The sequence below is a fragment of the Corvus cornix genome, chromosome 3 (genome assembly GCF_000738735.6).
Source record: "Corvus cornix cornix isolate S_Up_H32 chromosome 3, ASM73873v5, whole genome shotgun sequence".
Taxonomy (NCBI): Eukaryota; Metazoa; Chordata; class Aves; order Passeriformes; family Corvidae; genus Corvus; species Corvus cornix.
In genome coordinates this window covers 30,344,272-30,361,152 of record NC_047056.1, presented here as the reverse complement: position 1 = coordinate 30,361,152, position 16,881 = coordinate 30,344,272, and the positions used below count along the sequence as shown (strand labels likewise).

Here is a 16,881-nt window from a genome sequence, read left to right as displayed (position 1 = left end):
AATTTAACAATTTTTTGCTGCTCACCAAAGAGACATTCAAGTCTTTGCTGGCATGGGGGAAAAACCCAATACCTAAAAGAAACAGGTAGTGATATTGTGGGTATAATTTGGTATTACTTATTTTCTCTGAGGCAGAACTGAGCCAACATCCAAACTGATGTCAGAGTTACTGTGGTGTTTTCACAACTATCCTCACAGTAATGTGCATGAAGAGGAGCTAAGAACATGCCACCTGCAGGGCAAAATGGAGCAAAGCAAAACTTTAATGCATATGGTACACACAGAGCTGCAGTGAACAAGTACATGAAAAAACATTTAAGGGAGAATAAGACACTGCAGTTTGCAGCTCCTTGTTGGTCTGTTGAAGGCTTGCTCAAAAGATCCATGTATATTTGTGGCTGAAAAGCAAACAGAAGGAACTGAAGGTAGAAGTGGAAAAATAGAAAAGAGAAATTAACAATTTGAAACCTTGAGATCCTGAATTGCTGTTAAGAAATGTAACTTTAAAGAAGCTGGACCTTTCTTCAATCAAGCTAGAATCATCTAAAATAAAAGCTAGCAAATGAAATGTTAGATGCAGTTTCTACACTGCTGAGAGGCTCCTAATGCTCTGAAATGGAAACTCTGGTTTCTCTCTGTGAAATCTTAATTCTTTATGCTTACTAAGACAGCACTGTGAAGCTGGAGTCTTTCTTCTTTTGCCTTATTAGCATCTTTCGAAAAGTGAGCATATAAACACAGGGAAAAATATGTACTTCTATGCCTCTATCGTGCAGGGCTTAAAAGCTCAATAATTACACAAAATGACCCTTTATATCTGTCTGACTTGTTCCAGAAGGCATTATTACTGGCATAATGAACACACTAATGAGAACTCTTAGTTTATTTTTGTGAAGTGAGACTTGAAATTGAGCTTAACAGTGTAGCAATTTCCCAGACATCTTGCTTGAATATATTTCATTTTGTATTGTATGAATGTAGCTACTGTGAGTTCAGCAACCCCAGAGCAGGCATCTGGATTTTACAGAGTTGCTCTGAAATTTGCTTCATGTGAAATAAATAGGATGGACCATAGTTGAAATATACTCCGTTTGACAGAAGAGGTACAAGAACAGTTTTGCTGTGAAATTACTTCATGTAAAATAGGATGAAGCATGGTCAAAGTAATCTGCTTGACATCACAGGTACAATAGCAGTTCCTTATATCCTGTTCCACCCTGCCACTTGGGAGCTCAGGCATGAGACAGAATTAAGGACTACACAGAAATTAGGAAAAAAGTTGTTTTCTCATTCTAGGTATGACAGGACAATGGACGCATGCAAAACTGATGGGAAACAGCAGAAAAAACGTGAGGCAGGCATACAGGCAGTTGGAAAGAGCTGAGAAATGTTTGAGCCATTTCATTATGCAAGAAAGCAGTTCTGTGAAAGTAGTTAAGGAGAAGAATGATGAATGCAAACAGATGCAAGGGAATTCTAGAAATGGGATCACACAGAGAAGTGCAGGCACTAGAAGAGGACAGGAATAAAAAAGTGCTATGTTTGTGGTTAGATACAAGAAACTACAAATATAAGTACGCAATGTGCCATGTGCAGTTACAAGGAAAGATATTAATACACTTCAAATATTATCTCTATAGCAGAAGAAATAATCATATCATGATAGATATTAACGTGGTTTCACAAAAGTATACCCAGGAAAAAAATCCCAATGAGTTGTGCCACTATCATTGTTTAGAAGTACTTTCTCACTTGAAATCCTCAGCCAACATGGAAAAACACCTGCAAAGTCGTTTAGGACTGTTAAGTGCATGACCTAGATCTCTCTCAGTGTTCTTTACCTGTGAATTATTATCAAATAAAATACAGTAGTGAATGAAAACTTGAAATGCACATAGTACATCATAGGGTAGAAATATGAAACACTGGACAAGAGCGAAAACCTCAATGTTGAAAATTATTCTGAAAAAATTAATCAGAAGACAGTTAATAAACTTTGATAATGAATCATTCATTCACACCCCAGAGGCTGGATGTGAAAGTATTGATTAGATTTATACTCAAACTACAGAAGAAAATTTTGAGGGGAACTGAACTGAGAATTGAGAATTTGAAATAACTATTATACAATAAAAACTCAATAAGCAATGGAAATGTGAAATTAAGTTTGGAAGCTTTTAAAAATTTATAACAGCAGAACATTCTGAACAACAAAGAATTAAAAATATATGTATAATGCAGTATGTCATAAACCTCCTGAAAATCACGTAATGCCTGCCACAAGAAAATCTCAACCAGCCACAAAGACAGTTAATATGCACTGCCTTAGAACTGTCCATCTATAAACAATATTCATTGTCTCCCAAATTCCATCACAGTATTAAATTGAACATGGTATGCCTGCTGCCAAGAGATTAGATCCATTTCACAATAACTACAAAGAAGAGAACTTTGAAGAATGATACTGAGTTGACGAGCACCATGATAGCCTGCTTAGTATTTGTCTTTGCAGGATTTATTTTGTCAGAAGTGTCATTAACTCTGAGGTCTGGCTCTCCCACTGGCCTTTGGTATCTTCTGTTTTTCATTTGACTTTCAGACTCTGTTAGCAAATTCTCCTAACAAGTGCAAGTCTCTATTGTTCGACACTAACACGGTCAAGTCCACTTATCATAAATGTTTTTAAAAATAGAAGGGAACATGACTGTTTTTCATTACTGTCATACTGTGTAGAGAAAAACAGCTTATTGTGGAAAAGAAAAAAAAAAATAGCCTCCACAGAGCATGTGAAAATTGTCAATTACACACCCAGTATGCATTAATTGGCTCTCACTTAGGGAAGGTACACAAGCTTCCCCTGTGAAGATAACAGACATCCAGTTTTTGTCTTCAGCCTTTTAAAACTGGAAGAAGAGAAGGTTAGGAGTAGCCTGTCAGTTCCTGCCTTTGAGCACTGAATTATTAATTTACACAAAATACTACATTAAAAGTGCCATTAAAACAACCCAAAGCAGCACACTGATAGTTTAAAGGGGAAGTTCATGCTTCAGTAGTCTGCCAAAACCAATATATGCTCTTTAAACATAATTTAATTTTCTTTCTCATAGTTTTTTTTGCCACTTCCCAATTATCAAAGGTGTCTGTTGAGGTCTGTGTGCGGCACCCTTACGGTTCATCCTACCCTTTGTGCCAGCAATTGAGCAAAAATTATTTGGAGACCTCACAGAACACTTACAAGACAGCAGGCTAATGAATTCCACAAAGTCTGTAACTCCACTGCAAGAACAGGTAGACAGAAAGCCAGGCAGCAAACGAAAAAAACTCTTATCCACAGGAAGAACTCTAAGCCACACATCTTTGAAGACTGGAAAATTAATAGAGAATATTACTAGTAATGCAAATTTTCCCATTGAAGCATTCTGTGTCTTCAAATGTGGGCCCCTGTGAAATTCTCCCATGTTTTAACTACATCCACTTTGATTTTCTATACTGGAAAGCAAGTGAGTTATTTTGCTTCAGTCTACTGCAGTATACTAAACACAGAACTAATGCCAGAAAGGGTAACCGCAGGATTTCAAGACCTTATCAACCACTCACATCTCCAGAATTTGTAAGAGAAACACGTATAATTTGGAGCATACTTTTTAGAAAGAATTGATATTTTACCCTGACACGAATACATGTAAAAGGATTACTAGTTGACTGTTCCTCTGAGAGGTACTTGCAGTCAAACAGGCAATCATAGTCCCATGGAAAGACATACCTACTTCTCATTTTCCTTAAACAAAGACACAAGTCTAAGTGAAGATAATTTTTATACCAACATAGGATTATTTCATTTCAGGCTGGGATGTCAAACAATCATCAGAAAAAATTGGCTCTCACCAATTTGGCTGAGATAAAAAATAGTCACAAAATTGTAACACATTAGCAAAAGATTTGTTTTGTTTCATCCAGGTGAGAGAGGGGTGCAGCATTCAAAAACATACAAAGAAAAAAAAGATGAGGGTACTGTTGTTTCTATCCCTGTATGCTCTAGTCTAGTTAATGAAAATTACCAAATGTAGGTATTGTAACTGTCTGCCTAAACCTGATGGTGAGTCAAGCCCAGGCACAGTCTGAACCTTCCTTTTCCTTGGGGAGTCTGTAAATCACTTCAACAGAAGGCATTCAGAGGCAGATTAAAAATACCAATGTGATGCTAAGAGGAAGGACAGACAGAAAAAATAGAAATCCTTTGCACCCATCAGGAGTATCTTTACCATTACACTATGACAGTAAACCAGAAAAACTGTACCACCTCCGCTTTACCAGCATCTGTTAATTTTGGTTAAAATCCAACTCTATCTTCTCTGTTTGTTGTCACTGTTACAATTATCTAAACTGAAAAAAAGTTGTTTGTTTTCATGGCAACCCCCACCCCAGGTTTTCAATTTGAGCTTTTTTTTTTTAATTACAGAAACTAACCCCAAAAAGTTAGTTCTTCACATATTCCAGGCAGTGACTGGTTCAATTTTTCCCTCTTCATTAAGAAGTCTCCATCACCATATTGAAAGTTTAGCCAACAATTTTAAGTGAGGGCCTTCATTCAGTACATGAGCCACTGAATGACGTCTCATCCATTCCACATTCAACTGTTTTTAAGCACTAAGAGTATGGCTTTTTGAGATCACACTGTGTTTCAGTATTTTTCAGTAAAAAAATCAAGTGTTCCAGTACTGTATGTAATTACAGACTGTATGAAATTACAATGCTCTGTACTTTACAGACCAGTCTAGCATTTTAGCATTTGACAGTTATATAGCATTTTATATATTTAACATATTTACTAGAGAGAAATATTGATATTATAGATATTACTGTATATATTTATTTTTATATGGTACATATACTTAGTTATCAAACTGCCATTACAATTCAAGTAATTTTTCAGCTGAAATAACTTCAGCATTTCTGCAAATCATTCCTGAAAATAAAATGAAACATATTTAGTTTCTTTGACTGGAAAAAAAAAAAGGTCTATTTTTCTGATCATAAAGGCAAGAGATATAAATTGAACATGAAAAAATGCTATCATATGCAAAGAAATCACCTGAAATTTAATGGCCAGTGAACTCTGGAAGCTTCATGACCAGGTCTTTGTATCTGTTTAAAGCAGATAGTTACAGACAGTGCTAGGACACATTATGTCTGTAGACTTCAGGATTAAAGACTGGCATTATGCCAGCTGACTCCACATCTGTCAGAGCAAGAAGTTAGGCAAAATGCAATTCTTTAATCCACATGAAAATGGTTCCTGCAGTCACAGCTTTGAGAGCTTCCAGAGTACCTATGTTTTGAATCAAGATTTTGAAGTATACCCAAAGAAGGCAGCTATCTTTACTTCAGGGATGTACTTCTATTTGCTCAAGGCTAAGGCTTTGAAAATAATAAAAAAAGCAAAAAAGCGTAGTTTGAACATGGTGAAAAGATATTTGAACTGGGCAGTCAATCAGCAATTGCACCTGCATACTCAAGCAAGTGCTCCTTTTGACTGTTATAGGCTTTTAATATCAAAATGTAAAAGGAAAAAGTGCACAAAGATTCCTGAGTGCCTCTTTCTCTCCCTTTTGTGATTTCAGCCTTTTAGTGCTCCCGCTGCTGGAGGCAGACAAAAAGATGAGTTTTATCTATTACGCTGAGATGTCTTTGAGAACGAGTGAAGATTTAATCATTCTCCAGACCTGCAGGCAGAACCCAGGTTTTCTGCTCATCAATACCCTGCCCTTTACAGGCACTGAAAGGACGTGTCAAGTTCTCCTTCACCAACACATCCAGAGTGCTTTGTAAAGCATTTGAGTCATACTGTTTGTGAAGAGATGAAATATAAACTTTAGAAAAATGTGTGTCAGCAGTGCTGCTACAAAGGACTGAATAACTCTCTTGCTTGATGTGACAAACTGAGAATTCAGAACACCTCTGAATCTGTAAAATCAATTTTGTTTTGGTTGGTACATAAACAAGATGGGTGGGGGCTGACCCCATATAAGCTGATGACTTGAATTTTGTCCAAAGAAAGAAAGCACATCTTATGGAAAACTGACTTGGGGAAAAGGAAAGATGTAAGATTTTTATAATTCTGAGCTTCCCTGGGGCTTAATCAGGAAATCATATCCCATCAACATTCACTGAATGCTGAGCATACCTGGCTTCTGGATATGTAATATATAAATTTGCAGACTGTCTTTTCAGTCCCATGGCCAGTATCTAGGTCATTCTTTGCTAGGAATTAGAACCATCATCACGTAGTTTAAGAAGGCTCTCAGCACCAAATTATTCTTCCATACTCGAGGAATGGGTTTAATCAGCAGAAACTGCAGTAAAGCCAATGGAGGGTATATACATGGAGAGTATTCATGCCTGATTTCTCCTGCTTTAAGTATTCAAATGAAAAGGAAAGTTTTTCTCTTCTTTATCTCTGGTTAAGGAGCACATTTTTTCCCTGGAAGAGTCATTTTCGAAAGCAGAGTGTTCAGTGTATAAGTCAGGTACTCTAATTTTGAACAGAGACAAGGTAGAGCTTTGGCAACTGTTTGGTCTGTTATGGTTTGGTTCCTACTCTCGTTCTCCCCACTCCCTTCAAATGTCATACAATACAGTTATGCATTTTGATAAGGGAAGAAGATATCTGATTACCAAAATCCTTTATGAAGTATGCTCTCTTCCCTCTCCTACCACACTTCCCAAGGCAGGATGGTTTAACATTAGGGATCACCATAAATATGTGACCTCCAGAAAAACATGGTTTAACTTCTAGTGATCACAGATTACTAGGTATACCAAGGGTATAATAGGCAGACTTTTTTATGAATGAAGAATTCAACTGATTGTCCGAAGATCCAGTACCAATGTGGTTCTTAAGAAATTGATTCTGGTTTGAAAGCCTTGCATTAATCTACAGGTTATGCAATGATCATTCTTTTCACTATGTAAGTACTGAACAAAAAACCCCCCAAAAACCCCATTTTCCAGTTCTTAATTTGTGCCAATGAGTGGAAAAAACTAAACTCACTTGCAGGAAATTTTTGTGCGATCCACCACCATGGTCCACTGCTGCTGGTTCGTTGAAACCTCAATGTAGTAGCTGTAGCTCCGATCATCACAGTCCCAAAGTAGCAACCTACACATGAAGAAGTTGTTGAGTGAAGAGTTAAATAAATATCAAACCAAACTTCTTAAGTTTTCCAGCCCTTTATTTTCTCCACTTAATCCTTTCTAAATGTAACTGTCTCTTTTGGAATGTACCTCTAACACTCAACAAAGTCTTTATTGTTTTTGCTGTCTCAAACTACGGTGTCTCTATTCTTATTATCCTGAGGGCAGTGATAGACTTACAGGCTTATAATAACCAACTTCTAAACATTAATCTATTACATTCATCCAATTACTTTTAATTTATTTCCCACGTGGCATTGCCTTCTTTAAATATGAAAAAAAGGTTTGTTTCAAAAGGTCAGTTTATGAAGGGACAGAAAAAAAAAAAGTGTGATTAAAAGGACTATGCTGCCTTCTTAATTGTATTTTCTTGGGTTTGGTAAATATATCAGAAATATATTAAAAAGAAGAAAGTAAGAACATGGAAATTCCCAGTCCTGGTTCATCACAAAAAGAGAAAAAAGGCAATAAATTGTTAAACAAATTGCTAAAAAGGCAGAAGAAAAAGGAAGGCAATAAAGGTCAAACAAACATGCATTCCCTTCAGGAAGGACACTAAGTGATATTGAATAGCCTTCGATTTCCATACTTGTCTTACAGAGAGGAAGGCCTAAAGCATCAGGGATGTCATTTAGCTTAAGTATCAAAACCCACATCTGGCAAATGTATCTTCTTTACTTTTCTTTATATGCGTATTATCTCCGGGTTGTAAGAGATATTTGACCCAGAACTGGACACAGTACTTGAGGTGCAGCCTCCCAACTCCAAGTACAGAGGGAAACAACCTAGTTCAGCCCTTTCTTTTCAGCTTTTGAAATCCCAGTGTTAAAAGTGGAATTAGGTCTTGTGGCCAAGCAGATTCAAAACAATCTGAATCTAGCTCGTTAATACTATCAGAAATAATATGCTGTCAAAAGTAGCTTTAAGAAGATAAAATAAAACACTTTCAACAAAAGTCTTTCAGCACATATTAATACTGTCTATTTGCAAATTTAAAAAGTCAGAGTTGACTTAGTAAAAAATAAAAGAGTTGCCTGTGCCATCATGACAGACTTAAAAAAAATTCCATACCCTGAAACATAACCACCCAACTTCAACCCCTCTCCTTCATCAGATTATCCCCATTCTGCTTTACTACAGCTGAAAGGTCTCCAAAGACACTGAATGAAGTGCGTTTTCTTAAAAAAAGAAGTTTACTGAGTACAATCCTCTATTTGTTAACTACTACTAATCAACAGGTCCTGAATTGATTTAACATTATATTTAAACCAAGTCTTCTAAATGATAAAAAGAGGAAAAATCAAAAACGTTCATAAATTTGTTTTCTTTCAAAAAGGCTATCAAAATGTAGCTAATTATGCTTTTCAATGGAATCCTTTTTATCATGGTGACTCAGTGCTGTTTCCTTGATCCATGTTTTCAAAGCCATGATCAAGAGTTTGAATATCAGAAGCACACTGGTGACTGTAATTTCAACTAACAATACTGTAATTAAAATACAGCTGGCTTGGTTTTAAAGCAAAAGGCTAACAGGACATACACGTTCCTTTCAAAAATATACAATTGCTCTCTCCCAAAACAACCTAATCTCATTAAATAAGTTTAAAAAAATCATACGGTTTAGAATTATTACAAACCAAACAATGAATGAATTAAAGTTGGTGGCCTCTTTCCCAAAGTGAAATTTGCATGAATGCTAAATGTAGATTCCTGTTTCTCTGATGCTTCTGAAGGAAAAGAAAAAGTTATTTCTTCTTTAGGAGCTTTTTTAGGAGAGTCTTAGGATGGAGACTGACAATAGAACTTATTTGGAATTTACGCTGCTTGAAATGCCTTTCTGGATAAGCAGTGGAAAACTTTCAGGTGACAACTTGAATATTCACCAGTGCACACTGAGCACAAAGGCCACTTTTTATGCCAGGCACAACAATCTTTGCAACACATTACAGACAAATTACCAGGCTAAACTTTTTTACTGAAGCTATGTTTTGCTAGGATGAATATTAAATGACAAGAAAGAGAATATTCCACTTAAAAAGTCAGAACTATACCCATTGGAAATGCATCTGTTTATAGCAAAATTCCTCATGTTCTTAGAATTTTCCATATTGAAATAAAAAGCTAAATTAGCTCATTAGTGTATCTTGCCCTCAGGACTGAGAAAGAAAAATTGAGTGAAGATTTATCCAGCTTACACCCTGCAACACTGTGAGATTTAAACATATTTCTTTTTTGGGTATCTAGAGTCTAAGCCTGTGAATCATTTAATATGACATTGCTACTTACATCACATGTTCTCAATGCCTCACTTTATAAAATAAAAGCTTTTCAAATATGAATAAAATTTCACATTACAAGCATAGGAAAATGATTATATTGGCTATCTGTTACAAAAAAAAGATGCTGCAGTACTTTTTTAAACAATGCGTCCCTAAATGTCATGCATTGCCCTGTGATTGAATGCTCTGTGTTTCTAAAAACATTTTGTGCTGTCTCTGCTTGCTTTTTATTTTTAGATTTCTGTAAAAAAGATTGTTTGGTTCAGACTGCTGCATAACTACATATACTGGAGGTGTTAGCAGAATACCAAACAATGTTAGTTGTGCACCTGACAGGATGACACCTGCTTCATGAGTACTGTAAGTCACTACAGAGGACACACACACAAATATTTGACAGTACTGTGTTCATAAACCACTTGCATACTTGTAAAAATCCAAAAGACAGAAATTAAAACGAGGTAGCAACACATGTCTAAAGAGAAAGAAAAAGAAAGAAAAACCAAAACCACATGGAAGGAGGTTTTTTTTGTACAATTGTTGCTGCCTTTGTGCCTCTGGCTGTCTATAAACCCCTTCAATTTTCTGCAGATATTTATGTTTCAGTAGTTATCCTGCAAGAAACCAGTCTTTCTTCCTGCAAAGATCCTACAAAGGAGACAAAATTTCTGCATATTTTCTAAGCGTTCCTATGATCATTGATTCTGAGTCATGATTTTACTCTCAACTCAGGCAAGTGCAGAAAATGAGCAGCAAAGAAAGAAAAGTTTCCTAAGTGGAAGTGGTATGGAAAATCAGAAACCGTAAGAGATGTATATGATGATGGTATAAGCAAACAGAAAACACATTCAAGTTAATTGATATTGTTTGTTAATTTAAGGATAATTCTGAATATGAAAAGCTATCATATTCATACTAGCATTAAAGTCTTCAAAAAGATTGAAGTTGGATAAGTAGTTCATGTACTTTTCTAAAGACAAAAAGTATTTCTATTTATTCTAACATGAAAATCACTATTGTATAGAATTCCATCTCCACCACATACACTCTAAAAAATCTTTTTTCTTTTTTTTTTTAATTTATAGGGAAAATCAGCCGAAGACTGTAGCACAATAGTACAATATTTCTATTCCAGATAAATGCAGGGAGAATTAGATAGAAATTTATTGTGATATGGTAGCTGCTGCAAGATTTCAAGTTTTTTAGCCATTTAAAAATTAAGTTATGTTTACTATGGTAGACACACCTTTCTGTCTTTCTGTTCTATAGTTTTCCTGTCATTGATATGGGCCTTTTCAGAGACAAAAGGGAGAAGGATATTTTGTGTTCAGACAGGCAACTACGTGGAAAAACACCTAAACTAACATTTACTCTGTTAACTGTTCCAAGTATCTTGTAAGCTGTTCGGAGAACTAATAAAAGAATAAACATCTTAAATATTTTTTTAAAATTTCATACCCTAGAAGACTATTAATCTAAGATTCAGTAACAATTGTTTTAAAACAATACCATCGAATCATAGAATAACTTGGATTGAAAGGGATGGGTTAAAATCTCCATATTTTCCATGTGTTCTCTATTAGAAAATAGTATTGATTGTCATTAGACCTCTTTCAGAATTTCTAGTAAATTTTGACATGGAAGTCAAGAGCTCCAAATTCATATACAAATATGTGAAGAAGTATTCAATATTAACAAAATTTCAACACGCTCTCCCATAGAATTCCTGAGTCAAATTGATCAGATGTCATTAGTTGCCTATGTGCCTCCTTAGCAATGAAGGCTAGAATCACACGGAGCTGGAGCAACAGGAACTGAGCCAGCAAAACAATGGAAAGGGACTATTGTTCTGTACTTGACACTTGTTGGATCATACCTGGCATACTGAATCCCTTTTTGGATTCAAATACAACATTGATACATCTGAGCAATTCCAGCAGAGGACCAACAAAATGGTCATGAGGTTAAAGCACACACCCTGTGCAAGAGACTGGGGAAGTTGGCTTGTTTAGCCTAAGAAGGCTTGGGGGTTGACGAGGAACCTAACAGGACTTGCCAATACCTGGCAGCAGGTTACCACAGGCTACCCAGACAAGTTGTGGAATTCCCTTCCTTGGAAGTTTTCAAGGCCTGAGGCCATAAAGCCTTGATTAGGATGGTCCTTTCTCATAGCTGACCCTCCTTTGAGAAAGAAGCTGATGCGAGATGTCTTCTTCCAACCTGAAGGGTGCTAAGATTCTTAGACATTGGGATGACTTTGGCAGAAAGCATGCATACAATATATATTCCTGAAACATTGAACTCTCTGCATTTCTAAGGTGTATTTGAGAACCAACAGTTCTTCTGGTTTTTTCACACTCAGAATTTAGTTGCCATGGTAACACATTATGTCCTGGAGACTCTCTCCAGTGGTACTCCAATTTCTATAGACAAAAAGCAGCTACTATCTTTTTTCAAAGGTTTATATATTTACCCTCTCTGAAATAAATATATCCAATGGCACATTCATGTTTCCGAACTAAAAAGATACCTACTTTAATTCCTAATTATTCACTTAAAATGCAAACCCATGGGTATAATGACTCAGTTTCTGAGGGCAGCAGAATTCATGTCATTCTGCAGTCATGGTGTACTGCCAGCCTAAAGCAAATGGTCCTAGAATTTTTTTCTGTTAGGTGGGAGCATAAAATCAAGGGAGTTTTCAGCCAAGCAAACAGCACAAAAACAGGCAGTGAACACAGTTCCATTAGTTGTGGCAGATACTCTGCTAACAAAAAATTCTCCTGCTTTCATTAGGATTAAATACTAAGACTTTTTCTGTCATCTATGTTAATATATGATCTGATTTCCTGACACTAAATAGAGACTGCTGTCACCATCTTTAGCACTGTGTAATATAGAACACGTTCCAGACCCTTGCCAAAGCTGTAGATGCCACACAGTGAAACTTCACTTCCCCACTCCAAGGGGCACCTTCCCCTTGGCTGCCTATGACCTGCAATAGACATGGCTGCAACTCAAAGCACTTGTTTTTCTAGGCAGTACACAAAAAGGAAAAAGCGACATGCTGCTAGCATTTCTGTCTCTAGGCAATGCAGGTAGTCTCCTCTGTCAGAAGATATCCCAGACGATGATGTTTATTATTGCTGTTTTTGGAAAGTAAGCTATTAATCTTGTTTGTACTATACATGCAGGAAAACTGACAAAGAAAGATGAGACTCTGAACCTGTAGCCGTACTATTCAATACCACATAAATCACTAAATGCCTATTAGTTTTGAATTATGTAATGTTTGAGTTATTTTTTTTAATTTGCCCTACATGCTTGCTCATTATACAATTATCATTTCTTGGCAACCAAAAGTTGAATTCATCTAACACACTATTTAATAAAGAGACATAAAAATCTTCTGCACAAGAATAAACAATAGCATAGCATTTACTACAGGAAAAGTCAGGTGTTTTCACTTACTGGAAAAGACAGTACAATGCATCAATTGAAGGATAACAGAAAACAGTAAGAGAGGAAGACAGAGAATATGAACTGAGAAACTATGCATCCTAGTTAGTATATTCTTCTCTTAATCTTTCATGTGGCCAAAGCCTTAACTGCTACTGAAGTTTAAAGTGTCATGAAAATGATGGAATTACAGTTTCTGTTAAAAATTATCTGTTTAAAGAAATGTGAGTACTGCTTGGTTTTCTACTTGAGATGCAATATTTAACAGAATTTTAAAAACATCAAACTCAAATGAGTTTGGAAAGCTGCCAACCACACTTACTCGACTTGCTTCACACAGCGAGAACAATCCTGGACTTGCATTACGCATTACATCCACAGCTTGCATACAGATAAAACACAACTTTTGTTGGGTTAGGGATATGCCTGGATGTCTGATGTGGAACTTTAGCTTCAAAGTTTTATGAACATCATAACAATGCCATAGGCCAAAACCAAAACCACATAAAACAGAAACTGGCGGTTATAAGAGCTTTCAAGTCTCACTTGGCTCATCAGTTTGAAGAGGCAACTCTAACAGGGGGAAGGCACTGAGCTCCTAGAAATACATATCTATGTACATGGTCTTGGTTGCAAGCCAGCACTCACCTGGGATTTCAGCCTTTGATCACTGGTACTCTGAACTTCTGAAATCTTTATTTTACTGTCACAGAGCATACAAATTAAGTCCCTGACTACATAGTCAAAATGTAGAAAGCCCATGATGGCATTAAGACAAGGTTTTGTACGTCTGATTTTATGAAACAAACACCCCAAACATTTATAGTCAGAGAATCTGAAGATGGGAAGAATATTTTTGTCTTCACCTGTGAAAAATCCTGCTCTCTTATCTATTTCCTAAGCCTCTATATCAGCCAAAATTTTGATCTTCATATGTATACAGACATTCACAGTAGAAACAGCCCACTAAACTTCAGTACAAATCTAAACACATTCATTAATCCAGCCTCGTAAATCAGTATGCAGGTTGCTGTACCTTTATTACACCCTTCATGTTTAAGCAAGAATTAGCACTAATTGTATAGCGAAAAGGAAGCCTGGCTGACTTGACATGATTATTTTCTTCAATAAAATTGTTTGAAGTGGATAAGAGTAACTGCACCTACTTAATCATAAGTGAGATTGCAATTAATTCTATTTTAAAAAAGTATGTAACTTTAATCTTATAATTTGACTGTTACTATTATTACCCCTCTGAAAAGTAATATTTTCTAGAATTGGACTCTGTTATCTTGACATATAATTCACACATTTAATTTTTAACAGGCCTATCGTACTGAATTATGAAGCCAAATGACAACCACTAAGCTAGTCCCCTAATTAACGTCATTTCCAAATGCCATACATTCTAAAGAAAATAACTGCTCAGCAAAAGTTTCACTGTGGCCCCTAATTTGGAGAAAAATAAATCCTCTTACCGTATTGATCCAATCATGTAGGGCTGTGCCAGCTGTACTACAATAGCTCCGCTCCCAAGCTGGTGGCATGTGTATCCAGAATCCCAATCATAGTTTTTTGTGTCTCCATTCAATAAGGCATTGCGACTGCGACTTACACCCTCAATCACACTGGCACAGTCTGCAATTGTTGCAACATTTTCAGTGGGAACTGTGAATTAAAACACAGAGATGACAAACATACAGTCAGGAAACAGTTCAGATGCCAATGGTCTTTATTTCTGGAGAAGAATTGGTAAAAAAAAAAAGAAAACATGATCAACAGAAGGAAATGTAACTCACATAACATGAACTATGAACAAGTGATGAACAAGTGGTACAGATAATTTTTATAGCACTGATTCCAGAATAGCTTGGTAAATTAACAGATGGATTTCACTACTGGTGATGTGAAAGCACTCTTTTAATACAATTGGGAAAAAAGTCCAGCAAAACGCTAGAAATTTTGAAATAATTTCTTCCTGTTTTCATGATAAAATCTCTCTCTACTACAACTTCCAAAAATGGCTGAAACATAGCTATGAGAAATTTCAGAGTTAACTGTACAAGTCTTCAGCATGCAAAAAAAGCATTTGTTTTCCATGAAGAGCTAGGATTCTGTGATTTCAGTGCACTACTGGTGTCAGAAGCATAATCTTAAGAAAGCCACTAACCAACGAAAACACCATAAAAAACACAGGGGAAAAAACTGCAAGCCCATTGCCAAGTAGTAAACCAAGGCAGTGGAAAAGCAACCAGTTCTGAAAAATCTACTGCACTGTCAAATGTACTAGCATCTCTGTCTGCTCACAGAAACTTACTAAAACCTCCACATTACTACTCTAGAAATCTCCTGATTCCCCTATTACTGAAGAGAGGCATTCAACAATTCCCAAACTCTTACGAGGAAGCAGGTGTTACACATTTGAAGTACTTCACTGGGAACAGTCTGAACAAAGCAAAGGCTAACTGCAAACTAAGAGTAGTGGCATTGAATTAAAGTTTGCCTTGACTTCCTTTTCTTCCTCTCCTCTCTGGGAGTAAGGGAGCTTATTTGTGTACTCATTTTATACAGGTTTTAAAGCATCTTCTACATAGAGCTGTTTTTTTTAATAGGAAGAGGAAGCTATAGAAATCTTGGTAAAAAAGAAAATTAATAGAAGATAGTGTCAAAATCAGTGCTCGTGTTGAGGCTCCATGGCATATTCTAAACAGATTCTGAGGTAAGTGATTAATTGAATGCAGAGCAGCTCAGTTCATGCAATATTTTGCCTGCATGCCCTCTGAGCATCATCCTGCTCCTTCTCACACTTAGATTTCTGCACTAAACCATGACCTCCTAATAAGATGTTACCCTCATTAGTCAAACTCCTTAAAAACTGTACAGAAACTGTCTTGGTGTGTTTTTAATATAATTCTGTGGTCCTCCCTAGGACAGCTAATTAGAAAGTGACTCTGACTAATTGAAGTGTGCAGAATGTGCCATACTGTTCCTTTTCTCTAGGGAGTCTGCCACTCCCTATTTTGAACATTCATTATCATCTTCTATATCCGCTTGATAAATTTATTAAAAATACCATCTGGTGGGGACTCTGTTCTGTGGTGTATGTTAAAGTCTTTTGGTTGTCTTCCTTTTTCCCATCAGAATTTCTGCTTCAATTTAGGCTGCTTATTTACAAATACATACTATCAAAACCAACAGTCTTGTTCCTATTTTTTTTTTTTTTTTAAATCCATGAGCTATTAAGCTCTTACAGTAACCAACATTGTCAGCGAAAAGGAAAGAAAAGATTACAAATACAAAAACTGGGGTTTTTCCCCACTGTTCATACAGCAGTTTTGGGCTGAAAAGTCTGATTTGCTTTTATGGAACAGAAAAGATGTGTGTTAGCAATACATACACATTCTGTAAGCAAACAAAAGGAGAAGATGATTGAGGTTACAGGACACCAGTGTCAAACATTTATTAAAACTTACTTTCTTGTCTCTTTGTCTTATGCTGCAGTATGGAGCAATGAAGAACTGGCAGTATATTTAATTCTAGCAATAGTATTTTTATAAAGAATTGCAATTTTCAAGGCATGGCCTAAGGGTCATCTATACTGGCTATATTTAAAGATAAGACAGATACGTTATTCAACTGTCCTTAGAGATCTTCCAAGATAAAAATGTACCAGAAATGTGTTGTAGTCTCAGTCATATTTATTTATCACTCCTTAAGCTTGTGTCTTGTACTTTTTCTTTTTAGCATACTTGATTTTTCATAAGAACTTTTTTTTTCCCCTGAAGCACTCTGAAAAAAAAAAAATTCACGCTGCTGCTGCCAACTGGCTTCCATATCTGAGTGCAGAATACTTCCTTTCATTTGTTATTCTGGACAGGTCAGCTTTTGCTTTCTGTCTATCCACTATGACTCCACTACAATGTGGGTGGGTGGGTGGGGAAACGAGAGA

At 36.2% G+C, this 16,881-nt stretch overlaps 1 protein-coding gene across 1 annotated transcript in view; it reads right to left on the bottom strand.

The window, feature by feature from the left end:
• The window catches only part of BTBD9 (BTB domain containing 9), a 112,416-nt gene that overhangs the window by 18,839 nt on the left and 76,696 nt on the right, over positions 1-16,881 (bottom strand). The window contains exons 9-10 of the mRNA XM_039568216.1: positions 14,411-14,600; positions 7,052-7,159 (exon numbers count right to left, since the gene is read on the bottom strand). Of these exons, the coding sequence (XP_039424150.1) occupies positions 7,052-7,159; positions 14,411-14,600 (298 nt within the window). The remainder of the gene's footprint in view (positions 1-7,051; positions 7,160-14,410; positions 14,601-16,881) is intronic.